Source organism: Parathielavia appendiculata, assembly GCF_033297405.1.
Source record: "Parathielavia appendiculata strain CBS 731.68 unplaced genomic scaffold N657scaffold_3, whole genome shotgun sequence".
Lineage (NCBI taxonomy): Eukaryota > Fungi > Ascomycota > Sordariomycetes > Sordariales > Chaetomiaceae > Parathielavia > Parathielavia appendiculata.
Window position 1 is genome coordinate 1,006,049 of NW_026944222.1, and position 19,605 is coordinate 1,025,653.

Here is a 19,605-nt window from a genome sequence, read left to right on the forward strand (position 1 = left end):
TTGGCCCCAGCAGGACGTCGGGCATCCGAGTGGTCACAATGCAAGCGACACTATTGATGGCTTCCCGTTGGCCCCTGTGTAGTGTGATGCCAAGGGCTCATGCAATTCGCAACCGCACTGCCACTGGAAGACCAGCAAGTTGCTTACTCACTTGCGATGAGGGCATCGTCGAGATTCGTCGAAGAATTGCAGGCAACCGCCTTGGCGCCATTGGGACATGCCTAAGACGTTACATGCGTGAGGGGTATGCCGAATGCGGCTGGCATGTTGTCGTGTGTCAGGGAGGTCCGGGAGGCACCTCATCCATGAAAGATGGCGCACGAGCATTATGAGAGGGGTATAAGCAAGTACATAGCTGTCTACAGATTCCGGCTCCACACTGAAGTCATCGTCGGATCAGACTCACCGGGCCATCGCGCTTGCCAGTTGCTCTTTGTATCCAACAATTTACCCCTAACTCTTTATTGGGTTTGAAGTCAACACCACCATGGCTCCTCGTGTCTGGCACATTAGCGGCGCAAATACGGGCTTCGGCCTGGAACTCAGTCTCAAGGCGCTCAAGGAGGGCGACCGAATCATTGCCGCCGTTCGGTCACCGTCCAAGGTCCCAGACAGCCTCAAAGTCGACGGCGTCAAAGTCCTCCAGTATGACCTCTCCTTCTCCCAGGAGGAGGTGAACGCCTACGCCGAGAAGGCTTTTGGCGCCTTTGGCCGGGTCGACGTCCTCGTCAACAACGCAGCCTACGCCTACATGGGCGCCATCGAGGAGACCGAGTACGCCAACCCCCCTTTACCCCAACAGCCGGTTCATACTAACAATCCCCTTTTCCAGAGACGAAATGGTCAAGAAGCAATTCGACATCAACGTCTTTGGCGTTCTGCGCACCATCCGGGCCTGTACGTAAAATCCGTGCCCGTTTGTCCCTTTCAAGACGTCTCGGAAGTTAGGAAAAGTCGCCTGTGTCCGCCAAAAACCGGCTCTTCCGCCAAATCACTCCCGAGTCACGCTTAATAGGCAGGAGATGACTGACATTGCCGAACAGTCCTCCCGCACATGCGATCCCAAAAGAGCGGCACCATCGCCAATATCTCGTCCATCGGCGGCCTCCGGGGCTACCCGTCCAACGGCGTCTACTGCGCGACCAAGTTCGCGCTCGAGGGCATCACGCAGGCGCTGGCGGCCGAGATCGCCCCCTTTGGCCTGCACGCCTTTGTCATCGAGCCGGGCTACTTCCGCACGGCGTTTCTGTCATCGGTCGCGTCCGCCTCGGCGGCGTCGAACCTGGCGCCGCCGCTGGCTGTGTATGACGGCACAATTGCGCACGAGGCGCGGGCAAATTTTGAAAGATTCAATGGGCGTCAGCTGGGGAATCCAGTCGAGGGGGCGGCTAGGATTTGGGAGTATGTCGCTGGGGAGGGGTTGTTTAAGGGGAAGGAGAAGAGGCTGCGGCTGCCGTTGGGAAGTGATACGGGCGGTGCCATGCGGGCTTTGAGTGAGAGTCTGGCTGAGACGGCGAATGACTATGAGGAGATCTGGAGCAGCACTGACTTCAAGGAGTGATGGTGTTGGCTTGAGGTACTGGTAAGGGGCAAGAAAATGACAGCGGTATCATTTTCGGGTAGCGATATTCAATTCTGAGTTGGCTATCTGGCCGAACGTGAAGGTACCTGTCCCGCCGAGATCCTTTCTCGACTGCAAGGATGATTGATATCCACTAAACCGCGGTTCATATCATGAGCAAACCCAGGCAGATTCGTAAATGTTCCCGCAGTACCCAAGCTCTTGCCTTTTCCTGGTCAAAGCCCATAATGCTCGTGTGCCTGTAGGACTTGAATCGATTGAAACTCCAGCAGAGAGAGCCCGAGCTCGTAGTCCTCGTACATGTGAGGCCTGGTCTGTATCAAGCTTGTGTTTCCATCCCATCCGCCACTCTAGTACTCGACTGCTTCTGACTCGAGTACTGGATGCTGTACTCCACCGTCCTCTGAATCCCCGACACGGCAGTCTCATTCACGTTTTGCCCCTGGGCGCCCGTCAGGATGCTCTCCTCGCTGCCAGTGTGGGAGCCCGGACGGCGGATGGATGCGAGGTGGACGCCCTGGGACTTGACGCCGGCAAGCTCGACCCAGTCGCGGCGGGCGCCGTCGGGTTTGTTCTGACTTCCCAGCGTGAGGCGGGACTTGCCGGATGCGTACCCGGGGTTGCCCTGGGAACCATAGCTCTTGCTGCGGAGGCCCGGGATGAGCTTGACGACGAAGGGGCGCAGGACGGGGAGGCAAGCGCAGACGATGGCGACATTGGGCTCGACGATGGTCCACATGACGTTGTCGACGTTGTACGTATTGTCGGGGCTCGTGGCAAATATGTCGAGTGTCGTGACGCGGAGGCACGACGTGATGGTGGCAAAGATGCCGATGGTGAAGACGGCCATGAGGGCCAACTTCTGGGCGATGGGCACCCCGAGTTTCCAGACGAGAGGCATGGGCAGCAGGAGGATAATGATATCCGTGGCGATGGAGAAGCCTGCGTTCGCAAACCAGAACTTGGCAGTGTCGATGCAGGTGCCCGGCGTGTCTTTATCCAGTGCCCGGATTATGGGCCGGCACTGGAAAATGGTCGCCAGGATGGAGGCGGTGCAATAGGTGGCGACGGCGGCGAGGAGCGCCCAGCACGAGTAGCGGAACCAGTGAACGACATGGAATAGACGAAGGTAGAGGAGGAGGATGCTGCATTTGACGAGGTTTATGGCGGCCTTGTAGGTGATCTGGGACATGTAGAAATACTTCAAGTGTTGCGCGTGGTTAGCACGCAGTTTTAGAAGAAACTGAAAGAGTTTCAGCCTTTTCGACCACTCCAGAATTTACCCACCTTGTTTGTCTCAAACCTGTCGTTCCCCTTGATAGTCACCCAATGCCGTCCCATTCCGTACTGACAGGCTAGAGGACGTCGCAGTTCAGCATGACTTGTCCTGGTCGAGATGCAGGAGAATTAAACAAGAGTGAGTCCTCACAGGTGACTAAAAAGGCGCTGGTGAGAAGCACAAACACCTACCAATCTGCGGTCAGCCAATCGTAACAGCATCGCTTCCAATTTGAGAAGACCAAAGACTTGGCCACATACAAGAGCTGCCACAGCAGTCCAGTCGTCGGCGCCCAGTTTGCCCCCCTTCCTCAGGCGCGCCCATATCCGCAAGCCCACGAGCACGGGACAAATGCCGAAGAAGACGGCCGCTGGGATAATGATAAGGCGGGAATTGTTGTCGTTTAGGTCGAGCGTCTCCGGCATTCCGGGCGGCTACAAAGCGTTTGGTGGCGTGCTTCTTCTGTCCTAGTTCTCTTCCGCCTCTGTTCAAGTTATCTCATCCAGCCGACAGGAGGGAGCATCTTTTCGGGGAGGATTATTCTTGCGTCCAAGGACAAAATCAGGGATTCAGGTTTCCCACTTGAACCTGAAGTGGGAGCAGGACAGGTTAAGAAATTTATCCATGTATGCGCAGTACGGCTTGTTCCTTGCATAAAGCATCATGTTACGGCGAATCGGCGACGGAATCTTGGAAAATGGTTCACCAGGGATGTGAGCCCTTTGATTGAATGCGTCCTTTCTGTGACTTGCAGGGGAGGGGAGTAAAAGGAAGCAAATGTCTTTCTCGAAGCCCTGTTGCAGGGTTTGAAATTGAAGGGTTGATACGAAATTCTCAGTTGGAAGGATTCGACGCAATGGACGAGGCCGACAATTCTGTAACTGCGCCCCGCCCCTGCCGTGCCATCTCCGATACGGTTATGAAAGAGGAGCGAAAGTGGCCGGTCGTATGGAGTACCATATCCGTGATCCGCTGTGCTTTCGAGTTCTGAATGATTTATCAAGTTAACGACATTTACTCATTGTTTTCCTTTCTTTACTAACCTTAATACCAATGGGCTCAAGTGAGAGATATCCTGAATACCTGTTGGGACTGTACAATCGAGTCCTCCAGTCGTTTCGATTCTTCCTCGGTTCGAAAATGCCCATTAATTTCCAGTGCGGTGCTGTGGTGTCGACCTAACATTACATACAGCTAGGGTGCCCAGCTGCTGACCAGGGCCGAAGTCAGGAAATCTCCAACAGGAAAGCGCCCGGTAGCGGGAAGGCTCACTTAACCATCTTGGCAACCCCACTCAGCTGCGGGTGGAAGACCGGCTGCATTCCCCGACTGCACGACAAAGAAGTTCCCCATCACCAACAACATTGCCGCCCCCAAGTCGTATTTGCATCCTGCTCAAGAACGGCATCTAGGACCGTATTGGACGATGCAGGCCGAGCGAGCATATCCTCCTTCTCAGGATACGGGAATGGGACACGGGAATTGCAGGCATTTGCAAAACCCGAATTATCTGTCCGATGCATGCTCTGCATTTTTCTGCGTCCTTGACCAAGACCGGTGTCCCCCCACACTTCCCCTTGCGATACTTTCCCTTCACCAGATATGGAGGCTTCGTCGACGGCCACCGCAACGATGCCATTGGTAGTGTTTGGCACGTCTCCCAGTCGTCCCTTGCCACACACCCTAGTTGCTCGACGCAGCTTAAATCCTCACGACGGAACAGAGCACCTGCACGGCCGGCCGGGCCCAGCCGAAATGGGGGAATCTCCCCGAGGACTCAGCGCCTGAGGTCTCGGGTTTGACATTGCACAGGGGGGAACCGGTTGGGCTTTGCTGCCGACTTGTCGCCCCGTCCGACCGAAGCGCAGGGTTGCCACGTTCTCTCTATTTTATGCCTCTTGCATTCTTCTCCCACCCTTCTTTTCCCGAGTCAACCGCGCTGCCTCATCCGCTAGCCATTGGTGCATCGACCGTTTTCTGCCATCCGTTGATACACGTCGTGCACGACCGAGGCACAGCCCACCCGACGTCACCAACCTATAGGTAATACCTAAGGGACTTAAGAATCATGTCGTCCGCCGATGAGAAACAGCGAGTTGATGCGGCCACTGCCGACGTCTTGAAGCCCGGGTCACCATCTTCGGATACGTCTGACGATGCGCCAATCGACCCCCTGGCTGAGCGCCGGCTCCTCAGGAAGCTCGACCTGATCATTTTCCCCGTCTTTTTCGTCGTTTACATGATGGCCTTTCTGGACCGCATCAACATTAGCAATGCCTCCATTCAGGGTCTCACCAGCGAACTCAAGCTCGACCAGGGCAACCGCTTCAATGTCGCTCTCTTTGTATGCCCCCTCACCCCGCGTCTCATCCCCACCACTGCTGTGCGCATCCAGTACGAGCAGGCGATGAGCACGTCCTGAGTGGCCGACTTACTTATTGACCGGTTCATGTTGCCAGGCCTATTACGCGTCGTACGTCCTGCTCGAAGTGCCCTCCAACATGATCATCAAGCATGTCCGCCCGTCGCTCTTCCTTTCAGGGCTCATGTTTCTCTGGGGCATCATCAACATGTGCATGGGCTTCGTCCACTCGTACGAAGCCCTCGTTGGCCTGCGCGTCCTCCTCGGCGCCTTCGAGGCCGGCGTGCTGCCCGGAATCGTCTACGTCTCGTCCATGTACTACAAGCGCCACGAGTACCAGAAGCGCATGTCCTTCTTCTTTTGCAGCACCGTTGTCGCCGGTGCCTTTGGCGGCCTGCTCGCCTACGCCATTGCCGGCCTCGGCACCCCCACCATGGCCTCCTGGCGGTGGATCTTTATCATTGAGGGCGCCGTTACCTCCTTCCTCGCCATCTTCGCTGCCTTTCTCATCATTGACTGGCCCGAGCAGACGCGCTACCTCAACGCCGAGGAGAAGGATCTTCTGCGCAGACGCATGGCAGCCGACGTGGGCGACCTCTGCCGCATGGACACGCTCAACAAGTTCGCCTTCACCCGCATTGTCCGCGACTGCAAGATCTGGCTGGCTGCCTTCATGTACATGGGCATCTCGGTCGCCGGGCTATCGGGCACCTTTTTCCTGCCGACCATCCTCCTCGAATTCCAGTGGAAGGCCCAGGAGGCGCAGGTCCGCACCATCCCGGTCTACGTCTTCGCCGCCGGAATGATGATCCTCGGTGCCTGGGCGTCGGACCGCCTCAAGCACCGCTTCAGCTTCATCATGGGCGGCGCTTCCATGTCGACCATCGGCTACGCCATGCTGCTCGCCCAGGAGGGCAAGTCGCGCGACTACAAGTTCGCAGCCGTCTTCCTCGTCTTTGGCGGCGCCTACATGATCACGCCCATGTGCCTCGGCTGGCTGCAGAACAACCTCTCGGGCCACTGGAAGCGCTCGTTTGGCGCCTCGGCGCAGGTCATGATTGGAAACCTCGCCGGCATCATGGGCGCCTTCATCTTCATCAAGTCGGAGGCGCCCACGTACAAAACGGGATACGGGGTCGCCCTTGGCATGATGTGGTTCGGTGCGCTCTGTGCCACAGCCATGGCCGGCCTCATGTTGAGGGAGAACCGCAAGAGGGCGCGCGGTGAGCGCGATGACCGGCTCGCCTTGCCCGAGGAGGACCGGACCAACATGGGCGACTGGCACCCGAGCTTCAAGTTCACTCTGTAAATATGTTACAGCAAGAGATGGTGGGCCGTGCCGGGGCCAGTCTTCTACCGGCTGCCAGACTGCGATCGTTGCTCCACGGCTACGGCCTATGCATCATTATCGAGCTGCTTTTAGTGCTTACTAAAGAGATTGCCCTTGTAGCACGAGGACCGATGTCCCGTCGCGTGCGCTTTCCAGGCAACTGAAGAACCTTATCATCAGCCGTTGGACGACATTGAGGCAATTACCCGTCACAACACATGGCATTCAAGCAGCCATCTTCAGGCACCTTTGAGTCCAACAGGCAAGCTAATGAATCAACGGACCTTGACTCATGCTGTGAGGCAGAGTTGTGAATTGCAACTGTCCCACCGGTCTTTCAAACAGGCGACAGCTTTCAAACTTGGAATCCTTCCAGAGCATGAGCTCTGAACCCAAGACACTCCGTCCAAGTAGTAGTAAGTACATACAAAGGGGCCGGCGGGCGTGGTTTGATTGGGGCGGACCACATTTCCGCTGCAGTGAATGGCTCGCGTACGTTACCCTCCCGGTATAGACTCGGCTTTTATTATCTCGCACCGAATTCCCCGACCATCCCTTTCTGTGTGCAAATACCTTCAATGGGCCACAGGAGAAAAAAAATTTCCAAGGGAGCGGGTGGGGGTTGTGGCTTGCCTGAAACCTTCCCGCAAGCGATCCTGCTGGCTCAAGCTGCAAGCTGCAAGCAAAGTTACAGCCGTCCACTCAGATTACGTCTCAACAGCTTGTTCGTTGTGATGTACGGATCCGTACGGATATGCATGTTGGTTGATGAAGCTTCTCACCTGCATGCCCCACAACTCAAGGGAGGATCATTGGTGCTCTTGGCCCTCCGAGGTTGGTAGCATTGAAATAAGAGGCGTCGCTTTAGAAAACGCCCCAATCTGAGATTCTCGGACACGCCCCCGGGCTTGCCTCAATTTGTACCTTTTAGTTGACCATGCCTTGGTGTCAGATTCACCATCAATTTCATCCGTCTGTCAATGGCTTGTCAGCTCGTCCGTGACAGTGGTCGTCTACACCGAATACTCCACACATGGTCTCCTCCCAGGCTCCGTCCTCGGGCCGGGACAGCAGACTCTCTTAGCTGCTTCCGTGGTGCCCCGGACCGGCGACCCCTGGCGGGCGGTGGAGTTTCCTGTCCCCGAAGAAACGCGCTGCAACAAGCCATCTGCAGAGATACGAAGTAGTTATTGTGGACCATCGTCCCCCAAAATCTGACTTCGGTCCCAGTCTGCCTGCTGGTGCTGTCCCGCTTGCCGCTTTCTGTTCCCAATTCCGATCCGTGTCAAAAGATCCAAAATGTATACCACGTCGTTTGCCTTCTTCGAAGCCATTGCCGACGCAGGCGTGTCGCACTGCTTTGTCAACCTGGGGTCTGACCATCCCAGCATCATCGAGGCCATGGTGCAGAGGAGGTCGGACCCCAGATTCCCGCGCATCATCACCTGCCCCAGCGAGGTGTGTCTCTAATAACACGCAAACGTCGTGTAATCAAATACTCGGCTCCTCGTCAGAGAAGCCACAGCTGACATGTTGTTTGGGTAGATGGTGGCCATGTCCATGGCCGACGGCTACGCCCGTCTCACCGGCAAGGCCCAATGCGTCATCGTCCACGTCGACGTTGGCACGCAGGCGCTGGGGGTCGCCGTGCATAACGCCTCGAGCGGGCGTGCCCCCGTGCTCATCTTCGCGGGCCTCTCCCCTTTCACCCAGGAGGGCGAGCTGCGCGGCTCCCGCTCCGAGTTCATCCACTGGCTGCAGGACGTGCCCGACCAGCGCGCCATTGTCGCCCAGTACTGCCGTTACACCAACGAGATCAGGACGGGCGTCAACGTCAAGCAGATTGTGAACCGCGCGCTACAGTTTGCGACTAGCCAGCCCCAGGGGCCCGTGTACCTCTGCGCCGCGCGGGAGGTGCTGGAGGCCGAACTGGAACCGTATGAGATGAGTCTCGGACAGCGGTACTGGTCGCCCATCGAGTTGGGTGGGCTGCCGCCGAAGGGTGCGCAGCAGATTGCCGAGGCATTGGCCGGTGCGTCGAGACCGCTGCTCGTAACAGGCTACTCGGGCCGCAACCACGACATTCCCAAGGCGCTAGTCGAGCTTGCCGACACTATCAAGGCGCTCCGTGTCCTCGACACGGCTGGAAGCGACATGTGCTTGCCCGCAGATCATCCCGCGTGGTTGGGCGTCAGGCAGGGCGCTGACTCGTCTATCCCCGATGCCGATGTCATTGTGGTCCTCGACTGTGACGTCCCGTGGATCCCGACGCTGTGCAAGCCAAGCCCAAACGCCAAGGTCTTCCACATTGATGTCGATCCGCTCAAGCAGCGCATGCCGCTCTTCTATATCCAGTCTGATGCCCGCTACCAGGCCGACCCGCTTCTTGCAGTGCAGCAGATCCTCAACCTCTTCAGCAGTCCAGGCAGCGAGGCGGCCAGGATCCTCAGGTCGCAGGATCTTGCCGCGGCGGAAGCCTCCCGTCAGGCGTCGTACGCTGCAAGGATCGAGGGCATCGAGAAGGCGGCAGGGCCCCTCCCTGAAGGAAGATTTGGCGTGGCTCATCTGAGCAAGTTGCTCCGGTCTGCCTGCCCGGAGGACACAATCTGGGTGGTCGAGGCGGTCACCAACACAGGCTTTATACACGACAACGTGCGCCCGACTCGGCCCGGCTCGTGGATCAACTGTGGCGGAGGAGGTCTGGGCTGGTCAGGCGGTGCCGCCCTGGGCATCAAACTCGCGGCCGAAGCCGAGGGACGCCATCAGTTCGTCTGTCAGATCGTCGGCGACGGGACTTACCTGTTCTCTGTCCCTGGCAGCGTGTATTGGATTGCTCACCGCTATAACATTCCCGTCATGACCGTCGTCCTAAACAACAACGGTGAGTCTAGTACTTGCATTACCATACCCGGCATCTCGCGTGTAGCTAGCCCTTCTCCGTAACTGACACACGCTAGGTTGGAATGCGCCGCGCAAGTCGTACATGCTGGTGCACCCCCAGGGCGCGGCAGCCAAAGCGTCCAACGAAGAAATGCACATCTCGTTTGCGCCGCCGCCAGACTATGCCGGCATTGCGGCGGCCGCTGGGGCTGGTGATGTGCACGCACTGAGGGTTGAAGAAGCCGGCCAGTTAGAGGCGGTTCTAAAGGATGCCGTAGCCAAGGTCCAGGCGGGAAGCACGACTGTCGTCGACTGTCGGATCGTGCCCGGATTTTGATAAACGATGGCGCCTTTTTCTTTTTTGCCGGTTGCATTGCCTGGCCAATTGAGATTCGGAGTTGACCTTGGAATTCGAAGTTCTTGCTATTTTCGCAGTCGAACTTGGCATCCGCGCTGGGCGCCAAGACTTCCGTTTTGGGAAGCCATGATGTCAGTACCTCCCAGCAAACTTACAAGTGCCACGACAACGCATTCAGCCACATCAAAGGAACATATGTTGCCTTTTGGGCAGGTGCCATTCGACCACTCTGCTTGCGATAGACGCTGCCCGGAATCTCACCATAACCTCAAGCTCCTCTCCCTCTAGAGACAACGAAAATCAGCAATACTACTGTACCACACATCTGCAGACAATATTGAAGGAGCAGTGACTCGACAATGGATGTTTTACTCTCACTTCCTATCGTGTCATACTTCTTCTCAACCTCCCTTACATCATGGTCAACCTCACTCAACCTGCTCTTTTTCTACATGACCTGGACAACCCTCGTGCTGAGCCACTCCCCCTTAAAGATCGAGCTTGTCGGCACCACCGCCCTGCGCATCGTCCTCTGGCTGGTCCCATCTCTGCTCTTCCTCGCATTCGACACCCTCTTGCCCTCGCTGTCGGGAAACATCAAGCAGAACGGATCTTCAGCACTCCCGCCACGCGATGCTTATTCTCTTGTCAGCCTCACCGGCCTCGCTCTCTTTAACCTCGCTCTTGAGACCGCAGTCGAGGCAGCCGCCTCCCTCGGCCTGTCAACCCTCCTCGGAGGCCCCATCTTCCGCACCTCAACAACTCTCCCCCTCCCATGGCAAATGATTAAGCACCTCGCCCTGCTCTTCACCGCCCGCGAGATCCTCACCTACTACATTCACCGCTATCTCCTCCACGGCCACCATCCCCCGTCCTCCCTTTCACCCCTCTCCAAACGCAACAACCCTCCCACCAAGCGTAAACGAAACAACCCCTTACCCACCACTACCCTCCACACCCGCTATGCCCACGCCCACCACACAACAACGACACCATCCTCCCTCCTCCTCAAAACAGACCACCCCCTCCCGTACCTCCTCCACCGCTTCGCGCCGCTCTACCTCCCCGCCCTGGCCCTGCACTTTTGGAGCTTACACATGCTCACCTTCCTCGTCTATGTCGCGCTCGCCACGCTCGAGGAGACGCTCTCCATGAGCGGGTACAGGGTCGTCCCGGGAATCCTGATGGGCGGCATGGCGCGGCGGACGGCGGTGCACTACGCCAGCGGCGGGAGGGGCAACTTTGGCGGGTGGGGTGTCTTGGACTGGGTGCATGGGACGGGTGTGGGTGGGAGGCATGTGGTGGATGATTTGAGGGATGAAACTGGGAAGCATCGGGTGAAGGAACGGGGCAAAGGGAAGGTTGGAGAGGCGGTTGGGGGTTGATGAAGGGGAAGGGAAGTGAGTGAGGGGTTCGGACTTTGTTCTTCCTCTGTTGGTAATGGGTTTAGGTATGGCGTTGCAGGTTAGATATGGCGGAAATTCTGTGTCTCGCTCTGAAGAAGAGGTGGGCTTCCTCTCCTTGGTTCAACCCGTTCTCAGATCTCGCGGCTCGATGAAAGGTTGTTAACCATGTCCCCGTCTGACATTCCGTCTGGCCCAGCTTCCGTGTATGTAATTTCGTGTATGTACAGCTGTAGATCTATACCCGTCAATGCGTGACCTGTGCGTATTCCGTCCGTGCTGCTGTCCTCGGGATGCAGAGCGTAAACCAAGCAAGCCTCTACCCATGCAAGACAACGGCAACTCACAGCTTGACCGTCGCTCATGCCCACCCCTTTTTGGCCCTCAGCCACTCAACCGTCTCCATGCCGGTCTTGACCCTCATACCAAACCGGGCATCCAGCACGAAGCTCTCCCACTTGGAGACCTTGTCCAGGTACTGCCAGCACTCGTCCGCCTTCTGTCTCCGGAAGGCTTCCACCTCCTCAGCCGCGCCCTTTGGCCAAGAGTCCGCGTCGCAGACAGCCATCCACGCAACCGCGGCCATCTCGTAGTGCCCGGCAGCTTGGCAGTAGTCATCTTTTGTGGTGCCTTTAAACAGCATCCTACCGAGACACGATTAGCATCAAGAATAGCGTAAAGTGCCACAGAAGACTTACTTGTCCATGGTTAGCAAGGGCTCGACCAAGGCCTTCGCCTCGGCGCCCTTGCCCAGGTTTCGCAACAGAGCCGATTCCGCCAGTTTGGCAATAGCCACCTCGTCCGTCTCCTCCTTGAGCTTGGCCAGCTTTTCCGCCGGCGCCGTGCACCGTTCCCACGCCAGCAGTTCCCTCGCCTTCTCCAGATACTTGATCCCCATCCGCTTGCTGCCGTTCCAAAGGTAAATCATCTCCACTGCCGGGCTGACCGCCACGGCATCCGCGAGATCGACGCCGACCGTCTTGGCGCGATCCTCCCACTTCTGCAGCTTGCGGCCCACAAACACCTCAAACGGCAGCTGCCGCGCCATGAAGCGCTTCTTGCCCGCGACCGTGGGTGCCTTGCGCAGGTATTCCTCGGCTGTCTTCTTGTGCCTTTGCGCCTCGGTCTGGAGCACCCCTCTCTCCCGCTCCCGATCCCCATCGCCTTCGGGAGACAGGGCGGCCGCGGCGTGGAACGCGTCGCGGTACATCTCGAGCTCGGCGCAGCCGGCAATGTAGTAGTACAGCGCGTGGCTCCAGTTGTTGAGCTCGACGCAGCGCAGGAAATTGTCGCGCATCAGGGGCCAGTCCAGCACGTACATGGAGCTCATGCTCAGCTCAAAGTTGTTGAGCGCCTGGATCTGCCGCATCTTGCTGTCCATGTTGGCCGACAGCGCCGCGATGGCGTCGTCGAGCCGCCGCGAGTTGGCCAGCACGCGCGCCTCCTCGAGCCTCCAGAGCCGCGAATCCGGGTACCGCTCGCGCATGGCGGCGAGCAGGGCGGCGCACTTTGCCTTAGGGTAGCTGACGAGCTCGGCATCGCCTGCGCTGTCGTCTGAATCACTGCCTGCGGCATCGGAGACGTCGTCCTCGGGCGGCAGGATGTCGGCCATGCCGAGGAATGTGTTGTAATAGTTGAGGAGGACCAGGGCAGACATGGTGCCGTTGATGTTGGGAAACTTTGTCGACTGCCATAGCATCTTCAGGCCCCTGTCGCGGTCGCCTTTGAAACCAATGACGTACAGGAGGCGGGAAAAGGCCGGAGGGACCATGGAGAGGAGGAGCAGAAGAATGCCAAAGCACATATTTGCTCCACTGTGCACAAAGATGTCGACGGTGGATTTGAAGTGGGCTTTGTCGGTACCGGATGTGTTGAGCTGCTCCAGCACGGCGTTGCCAGGAGTTTGTGTTCCGGCTGTCGAGTGGCCTTTGGAGGAAGGCCGCGACTGGGAAGGCGTCTGCATGTGCGCTGTGACAGCAAGACCGCTCAGCTTTTCCTTGAGAACTTCTGTATCTTGTACCGTAGGCTTTTGACTACCGGTCATCTGACTTTGAGAGACGCCTTTGACCGCCTCCACAGGAAGGCCGTCACTGCCTGCTTTCTCGTTGACCGGGAACCTCTGTTCCTCCTCAAGGTCGGCAAACTCGGACTCGTCAAAGCTCCCAGGCATTGGGTCTTCTGAAAAGCTGGTCCTTCTCGGAGACGGTACCTTCGTTGCTCTCCCGTGTCCTATCGACTCCAAATATCGCTCCTCTGCCTGCACGATGCCGTCCAGCGTGACATAGGCCTTCCGCAGCTTGTAAAATCCCTTGATGGCCTCAGTCAGGCTCTCATGCATGACACCCACCACGGCGTTCATCAATTGCGCCTCAGCATTGACGAGAGCAAACTCAGCGCCGGGAGGATATATCCTGCTCCCGCTCCCACCAGCCGCTGATTCGGTTGCCACGGGTTTCGAGTACCAGTTTCCAGCGTCAGGAGCAGGCCCGCTTCCTGACTTTTCTGCTTCTTTCTGTGCCTTCTTCATGTCGTTCCACGCTTTATTCTCCGCTTGCGCCAGCCGGTTCGCCGCTTCGGTCATCATGTCCTTCTCGAAACCGAGGATGCTCTTCATGAAGGTCGTCATGCCCATCCCAAGCTGGTGGAACGAGTCCTGGCGCAGACGAAGTAAAGCTTCTGCCCCCTCGATGTCGTCGTTCATGATAAGTCCGGCGGCGTTCATCGCATCTTCAATGTCTCGGGCTTCTTGCTCTTCGGCCGAAATAGTAGGCTTCGGTTTGTCATTGATGGTTGACGTGCTGGCAGTTGGGCTTCTGCCAGGACTGGTGGCTTTCACGGGGGCCTTGGAATTCGTGGTAGCGGACTGGCCGCGAAACCACGATCGAAGAGCCGACATGTTGCAGCGCTCGAAGTACTCCACCAATTGCTTTCAGCGTCGGCCGTCAATGCTGGTTTGTTCGCAATCGTGCTAGGCTGGTAAATGGTCCTCTGTATCCGAAGCTCAGGCTGCAGACAGTGGCTGCCCTCCTGTCTCTTTATTGTGGAATTGATTGTGATTCCAGCACCAAAAGCCACAAGAACTAGCCCAGCCCAGTCTCTTGTTGCTGCGCTAGCCCTGTGGTAACAACCGCTGTTGGTCAAGAAGGGTGGCGAGGGGCGCTGGAAAACAGCGACACCAAATGGCAAGTCTCAAACGACATGAAGGGAGGGAAGAATTGGAAGATGGACCTGTCAGAGGAACGCCAATGTTGAAACTCCCCGAGAGGCAAGTCAGCATCTCCGGCTCTCCGAGCTGCCAGCGCCCGGTGTTTAGGTGCGCTTTGCGACAACCCGGCCTTATTTAACCCCGGTGCTTTGTCCGGGCACTTTGGCAGCCTTGTTGCGCCAAGTGCCATTTTGTACCCCACCCCTATCCCCGCTTATCAACGAGGGGAATGAGGGGGGACATTTTGGAGGTTCGTAATCAGGAATCAGGATACCTCTAGCAACGTCTCTTCACGGTACCTTTTGGAAAACGACATGACTATCATTGAGCGTTGCCCTAGCATGTGCGCGAGATGGACAACACAGTCACACAAAGATTGCGCATGTAGCTGTGCCTGGGGCTGGAGATGCACAAGGCAAGGCGGCCAGTGAGATTCCGTCACTTTGAAATTGGCTTGTGCGCCATGAGCTTCCATCGCTGCTGCCCCACCAAGCCTGGACCGTGCGGCCGGTTGAAGCCGAATACTGGACTGTTCCTGGCTTCCAGGTTGCAGAAGCCCAAGCTCATCCAAGCTCAACCAACATCACAACGTCCAACGCAGTGTATCTTCATAATTGCCCCTGGCAATTCTACTACTACCCTTGATTCTGTAGTCATCCCACTTGCTCTGCCGAGCGATACATTTCCACACCACCGACGCACCCGTCGGTTGCCTTCTGCAACCTCTTGGCGACCCGAAGTCAACCATCACCCTGCCTCTACCACCTCAGATCCGCTCACGATGGCATCCTCACAAACTGCCACCAAGAAAGACGACAAGGCGGCCGAGACCAAGCCCGAGCAGCAGCCCGCCGCAGATCAGAAACCAGCCGCGTTGGAGGAGGACGACGAGTTCGAGGACTTTCCCGTCGACGGTGCGTCATCCCCCCCAAATACCACCTCTACAACCCAAGATCTCAGTTTCATGCTGACACACGAGGCATTTGAAACAGACTGGGCGCAGGAGGACACAGAGGCCGCAAGCGGCGGCGGCGCGACACAGCACCTGTGGGAGGAGTCGTGGGACGACGACGACACGAGCGATGACTTTTCGACACAACTCAAGTACGTTTTATTGCCTGTCTTTCTCTTACGTCTCTGTTCACGTATTTGGAGGTGTCTTTTGCTGACAAATGCGATAGGGAGGAGCTGAAGAAGGTCGAGGCATCCAAGAAGCGGTGATTCGGTGCCCGCATCCAGGGAGTTAGGAAGCCAAATGCAATATAAGATGGTTAACACTTTCCGCCTGATCACGTCGCGGTGAAGAGGACTAAGGGTGAGGAAGCGGTGGAGATGCTCAGTTGCGCGCATCTATCGCCGAATCCACATATGCCACACCTGGGGTCAGGTGGCCGGATAAGGGCAAAAGCTGGCGCCTCGCCCGGCAGGCATAGAAAAATTGAAGTGTGTCACAGCAAGTTTTGACTACAAATCCAAGCTCGTCGCAAATAAAATCATGTCTAAATTGTCTTGGGAATTACTTGACCACAGCAGACCACGTCGATGATTCATAGCATCGACTTCCTGAATCTGTTACCAGGACTGCCAAATTCTCCTTCTAACAACATTACCTACTTGCGCTCGCTCAGTGCGACAACACCCGGCAGCGCCTTGCCCTCAAGTAGCTCCAAGCTAGCACCACCGCCCGTCGACACATGGCTGAGCTTGTCCTCGACGCCGTACTTGGCCGCAACCGTAGCCGTGTCACCGCCGCCAATGATGACAATCTTGCCGCTCTGCGCAGCCGCAACTGCCGCGTCAAGCGTCGCCTTGGTGCCATTGGCAAACTTGTCAAACTCAAAGACGCCCGCCGGCCCGTTCCAGAGTATGGTTTGGGCCTCGTCGATGGCGGCCTTGTACAGCTTGACTGATTCGTCGCCGCAGTCGAGACCCATCCAGCCGTCGGGGATACCCTCGGCGTCGGTGGCTTTGCCCGTGTTGGCGTCCTTGTCGAACTTGTCGGCCGTGATGTAGTCGACGGGCAGCACCACCTTGACGCCATTCTTCTCGGCCTTCTTCATCAGGTCGCCGACCGTCTTGGCGCCAGCCTCGTCGAAGAGCGAGGTGCCGATCGACACGTTGTAGAGCGTCTTCTTGAAGGTGAAGGCCATGCCGCCGCAGATGACGAGCGTGTCGACCTTGTCCAGCAGGTTGTCAATCAGCTGGATCTTGTCCGACACCTTGGCGCCGCCCAGGATGGCCAGGAACGGCCGCTTGGGCGACTCGAGCGCCTGCGCGAAGTAGTCGAGCTCCTTCTTCATGAGGAAGCCGGCCGCCTTTTGCGAGAGGTCGACGCCTACCATCGACGAATGGGCGCGGTGGGCCGTGCCGAAGGCGTCGTCTGCGGATTGTCAGCTTCACTGGAACGAAATATGTGACTCGGACACTAACTGATGTAGATGTCACCAAGCTTGGTCAGCCCCTTGCGGAACTCGTCCACCTTGGCCTTATCGGCCTTGACTTTGTTCCCATCGGCATCGGTGCCCTTGCCCTCCTCCTCAATGTGGAAGCGCAGGTTTTCGAGGAGCACAACCTCGCCGTTGTCGGTCTTGTTGACAATCTCCTCGACTTCAGGACCGACGCAGTCCGGGGCGAAGGTCACGCTCTTTCCCAGCAGCTTCTCGAGCTCGGGCACGACCGGCTTCAGCGAGTACTTGGGGTTGACCTTGCCGTCCGGACGGCCGAGGTGGGACATGAGCACGACGGCCTTGGCGCCATTGTCGATGGCGTACTTGATGGTGGGGACGGCGCCGACGATGCGTTGCGGGTTGGTGACCTTCTTGTCGGCGTCGAGAGGGACGTTGAAGTCGACCTGGAGCCCATGTCAGCTCTTTCGATGGCCCGTACCGCTAGCTGCAAAGGCTGGAGCTCAAGACTTACGCGGATCAGGACGCGCTTGCCCTTGAGGTCCACGTCCTCGATGGAGAGCTTGTTGGCCAGAGACATGTTGGCAATTCGACTAAGAAATTGGTTGCGGCCAGAAGCTGCTAGTCTGGACGCACGGGGAAGAGTCCGGGTTATTGTATGTTTTATGTCACCGGTGCCTCAGGTCAGGTAAAAAGACGCAACTGAATGAGCTGAGCTGACCCTGTTGGGATGGAGGGGTAGAGGGGTAATAAACCTCAGTGGAGTCGACGAGCTGAAGCTGTGACGTCGACCCATGGTTGGCTGACCCCGGATGCAAATGACAATTCGAACACCAAAGAATCGTGAACGTGATTCCATTTGCACCTTGAAGCTTGCGAGTTCATGTTGGTTTTTCACATTTCCAACAATGGCTTAAGTTGAATGCCAGTCAGTTTGACCCCAGCCCCCATACCAGCTCCTTCTCCAGGACCGTGGCCTCGTTTGTAGGGTACTCGGAAGCAGCTGCAAAGACTCTCCGGTTTTCGGCTACCTGACTTCCATGTCTGTCCTCATCTCAACAAACGCCGGGGTGATCATGTGAACACCAGCCGGATTGCGTACCCTACCATGAACCATGGAAGCCCTCTGGCAGTGCTGGATACTTTGAGGATGCATGCCTGCCGTCATGCCGTCGAACCTTTGAAGCTACGAGTGGCCTCCTGCTAGGACTCCATTCTGTCAGATTTCACCCAGCTAGCTTAACCCATGGAGGAGTGGATATCTCATGTGGTAAGGATTGCAACAACGCTTGACCAGAAGCGAGCTGGGTCATAAAAAAATCGTGTACTGTGTATTGTTCAAAGTCCTTAACCACAAATGATGAACATGAAGAATAACTGCCCCATTTGCAACGCCATGCGCCATGGCGGCTGTCAACCCGCCGCCTCCAACACCCATACCAGCCCCAGTTTCTATGCTCAAAAGTTACTTCCGAAGCAGTACGCGATGTAAACCGACACTCACCACCCCTACCAACTTTGCCTCAAGACCTGCTTGTCAATCCTGTACGCATGCCCCCAGGACCACTTACGGCAGCCGAATACCGGACCTCTCTGGGACTCGAGCCTCCTGTACGTTCTCGGCGGCATTGGTAAGTGAGAGGTACGCGGTCCACGCAATACCAACAGTCGACACGAAGGGCTTGAGCAAAAGATTCATCAGCACTGCTTTCGCATTTCGATGCTCGGGACAGCAGAACTCACCAACTGAAACTGCACCGGCATCAGCCGGAAGTTGATGACCTGCACCGCCGGCCAGAGCATGTAGTTGGCCTTGAGCGTCGGCACGTACATGTCGCGCATCTTGTGGTACACTTCGCGCTTGCCCCCGCCCTCGGCGACCGTCATGACCGTGAAGAAGGCGGCGACGCCAAAGGGCGCAAAGATGAGCTGGTCAAAGGCAACGCGCTTCATGGCCGGTAGGAAGGCGGCTGTCTTGGTGATGGGGAACGTCTTCTCGAGCAGCTTGAACCAGCGGAACTGTACGGGAGCCATGCAGAAGCCGTAGGCCATGAAGCGGGTCAGGCGCTCAAAGTCAAAGGGCGGCGGAAGCGTCCTGGAGTCAGGGATCAGCTCTCGGTCGGTGAGGGGGTTCTTGCGGTCGAGCTCGTGAATCTCGATGGCGAGAGCATCCTCTCGCGGGTTTAGTTGGCCGTTGGGGTGCTTGCGGACGGCTCGCTCGCGGACAGAGGTTATGGTCTGAGCCACCGTGTCGGCGATGCCGCCCAGGATGGAGTTGGTCACCATCATGGTGAGAACTGTCGGGGAATTTTGCCGTTAGCACACACAACGATCGATGGGGATCGGCAGGTCGTGGATAGGGCAGAGGGAAAGGCGGAGACGTACGTGGTCGTTCATCGTAGTAAGCGTTGAACCGGCTAGTGAGCCGGGCGAAGAGGGCCATCTCGATGAAGAGAATGATGGTATGCAGCAGCGGCTGGATATTGGAGCATCTTAGTTAGCGGTTGCTGCAACTGGAGGCAGCAGTGAGTGGTGCAGAAAAGCTTTTGCGCAGCGAGCTCAGATGGAACAAAGGCCAAGTGACAAGGGACTAAGGCGTTAACTCACGATTCTGCCATAGATGAATGTACTGTTGATTGCTCGAAGCCACCGGCGGCGGTTGAACTCCCAGGTCATTGTGAGGACCCTCAAGGTGGGTTAAGACTGCGTGTTTAGCTACCCCGGGGTCGAGGTTATGGTTATCCAGTGCGCGAGAGAAGTCCAAAGAATGGCACTCCAAGGTTGGCGCGGGTCCACGGGGT

The 19,605-nt window shown here is 57.2% G+C and overlaps 9 protein-coding genes across 9 annotated transcripts; 5 read left to right on the forward strand and 4 right to left on the reverse strand.

Annotated features, from left to right (window-relative positions):
- Window positions 1-276: 276 nt before the first annotated feature.
- Window positions 277-1,561, forward strand: N657DRAFT_688472 (NAD(P)-binding protein; the record flags this gene model as incomplete). Its single annotated transcript, XM_062796942.1, has 3 exons — window positions 277-774; window positions 833-897; window positions 1,044-1,561. The coding sequence occupies exons 1-3, from the start codon at window positions 488-490 to the stop codon at window positions 1,559-1,561; spliced, it is 870 nt and encodes a 289-aa protein (XP_062649563.1). The 5' UTR covers window positions 277-487.
- Window positions 1,562-1,901: 340 nt separating this feature from the next.
- N657DRAFT_568058 (uncharacterized protein) lies at window positions 1,902-3,286 on the reverse strand (the record flags this gene model as incomplete). The annotated part of the gene is made up of 4 exons (XM_062788558.1): window positions 1,902-2,783; window positions 2,870-2,937; window positions 3,012-3,048; window positions 3,122-3,286. The coding sequence occupies 4 exons, from the start codon at window positions 3,284-3,286 to the stop codon at window positions 1,902-1,904; spliced, it is 1,152 nt and encodes a 383-aa protein (XP_062649564.1).
- Window positions 3,287-4,929: 1,643 nt separating this feature from the next.
- On the forward strand, window positions 4,930-6,532 carry N657DRAFT_678842 (MFS general substrate transporter; the record flags this gene model as incomplete). The annotated part of the gene is made up of 2 exons (XM_062796118.1): window positions 4,930-5,205; window positions 5,321-6,532. 2 exons carry the CDS (start codon window positions 4,930-4,932, stop codon window positions 6,530-6,532), a joined length of 1,488 nt encoding a protein of 495 aa, XP_062649565.1.
- Window positions 6,533-7,852: 1,320 nt separating this feature from the next.
- Window positions 7,853-9,770, forward strand: N657DRAFT_569188 (thiamine diphosphate-binding protein; the record flags this gene model as incomplete). Its single annotated transcript, XM_062788643.1, has 3 exons — window positions 7,853-8,011; window positions 8,099-9,434; window positions 9,511-9,770. 3 exons carry the CDS (start codon window positions 7,853-7,855, stop codon window positions 9,768-9,770), a joined length of 1,755 nt encoding a protein of 584 aa, XP_062649566.1.
- Window positions 9,771-10,150: 380 nt separating this feature from the next.
- Window positions 10,151-11,176, forward strand: N657DRAFT_632004 (uncharacterized protein; the record flags this gene model as incomplete). Its single annotated transcript, XM_062791113.1, has 1 exon — window positions 10,151-11,176. One exon carries the CDS (start codon window positions 10,151-10,153, stop codon window positions 11,174-11,176), a length of 1,026 nt encoding a protein of 341 aa, XP_062649567.1.
- A 379-nt stretch (window positions 11,177-11,555) lies between these two features.
- On the reverse strand, window positions 11,556-14,090 carry N657DRAFT_567956 (uncharacterized protein; the record flags this gene model as incomplete). The annotated part of the gene is made up of 3 exons (XM_062788550.1): window positions 11,556-11,838; window positions 11,893-13,614; window positions 13,693-14,090. 3 exons carry the CDS (start codon window positions 14,088-14,090, stop codon window positions 11,556-11,558), a joined length of 2,403 nt encoding a protein of 800 aa, XP_062649568.1.
- A 622-nt stretch (window positions 14,091-14,712) lies between these two features.
- On the forward strand, window positions 14,713-15,913 carry N657DRAFT_642548 (uncharacterized protein). The gene is made up of 3 exons (XM_062792365.1): window positions 14,713-15,313; window positions 15,392-15,503; window positions 15,581-15,913. The coding sequence occupies exons 1-3, from the start codon at window positions 14,806-14,808 to the stop codon at window positions 15,618-15,620; spliced, it is 660 nt and encodes a 219-aa protein (XP_062649569.1). The 5' UTR covers window positions 14,713-14,805; the 3' UTR covers window positions 15,621-15,913.
- Window positions 15,914-15,990: 77 nt separating this feature from the next.
- Window positions 15,991-17,647, reverse strand: N657DRAFT_591580 (phosphoglycerate kinase). Its single transcript, XM_062789912.1, has 3 exons — window positions 17,319-17,647; window positions 16,830-17,250; window positions 15,991-16,779 (listed from the first exon to the last, which is right to left on the reverse strand). Exons 1-3 carry the CDS (start codon window positions 17,382-17,384, stop codon window positions 16,010-16,012), a joined length of 1,257 nt encoding a protein of 418 aa, XP_062649570.1. The 5' UTR covers window positions 17,385-17,647; the 3' UTR covers window positions 15,991-16,009.
- Window positions 17,648-18,380: 733 nt separating this feature from the next.
- N657DRAFT_642551 (uncharacterized protein) lies at window positions 18,381-19,516 on the reverse strand. Its single transcript, XM_062792366.1, has 2 exons — window positions 19,190-19,516; window positions 18,381-19,101 (listed from the first exon to the last, which is right to left on the reverse strand). The coding sequence occupies exons 1-2, from the start codon at window positions 19,245-19,247 to the stop codon at window positions 18,503-18,505; spliced, it is 657 nt and encodes a 218-aa protein (XP_062649571.1). The 5' UTR covers window positions 19,248-19,516; the 3' UTR covers window positions 18,381-18,502.
- Window positions 19,517-19,605: the final 89 nt, after the last annotated feature.

Excerpts from the sequence above, each read along its gene's own strand:
- N657DRAFT_642548 (XM_062792365.1), top strand. The coding sequence starts at position 14,806 with ATGCACAAGGCAAGGCGGCCAGTGAGATTCCGTCACTTTGAAATTGGC. Across the intron at positions 15,314-15,391 it reads CGAGGACTTTCCCGTCGACG|ACTGGGCGCAGGAGGACACA; the intron begins GTGCGTCATCCC and ends CATTTGAAACAG. Across the intron at positions 15,504-15,580 it reads GACTTTTCGACACAACTCAA|GGAGGAGCTGAAGAAGGTCG; the intron begins GTACGTTTTATT and ends CAAATGCGATAG.
- N657DRAFT_591580 (XM_062789912.1), bottom strand. The coding sequence starts at position 17,384 with ATGTCTCTGGCCAACAAGCTCTCCATCGAGGACGTGGACCTCAAGGGC. Across the intron at positions 17,251-17,318 it reads GCAAGCGCGTCCTGATCCGC|GTCGACTTCAACGTCCCTCT; the intron begins GTAAGTCTTGAG and ends CATGGGCTCCAG. Across the intron at positions 16,780-16,829 it reads GCTTGGTGACATCTACATCA|ACGACGCCTTCGGCACGGCC; the intron begins GTTAGTGTCCGA and ends GACAATCCGCAG.
- N657DRAFT_642551 (XM_062792366.1), bottom strand. The coding sequence starts at position 19,247 with ATGGCCCTCTTCGCCCGGCTCACTAGCCGGTTCAACGCTTACTACGAT. Across the intron at positions 19,102-19,189 it reads TTACTACGATGAACGACCAC|TTCTCACCATGATGGTGACC; the intron begins GTACGTCTCCGC and ends ATTCCCCGACAG.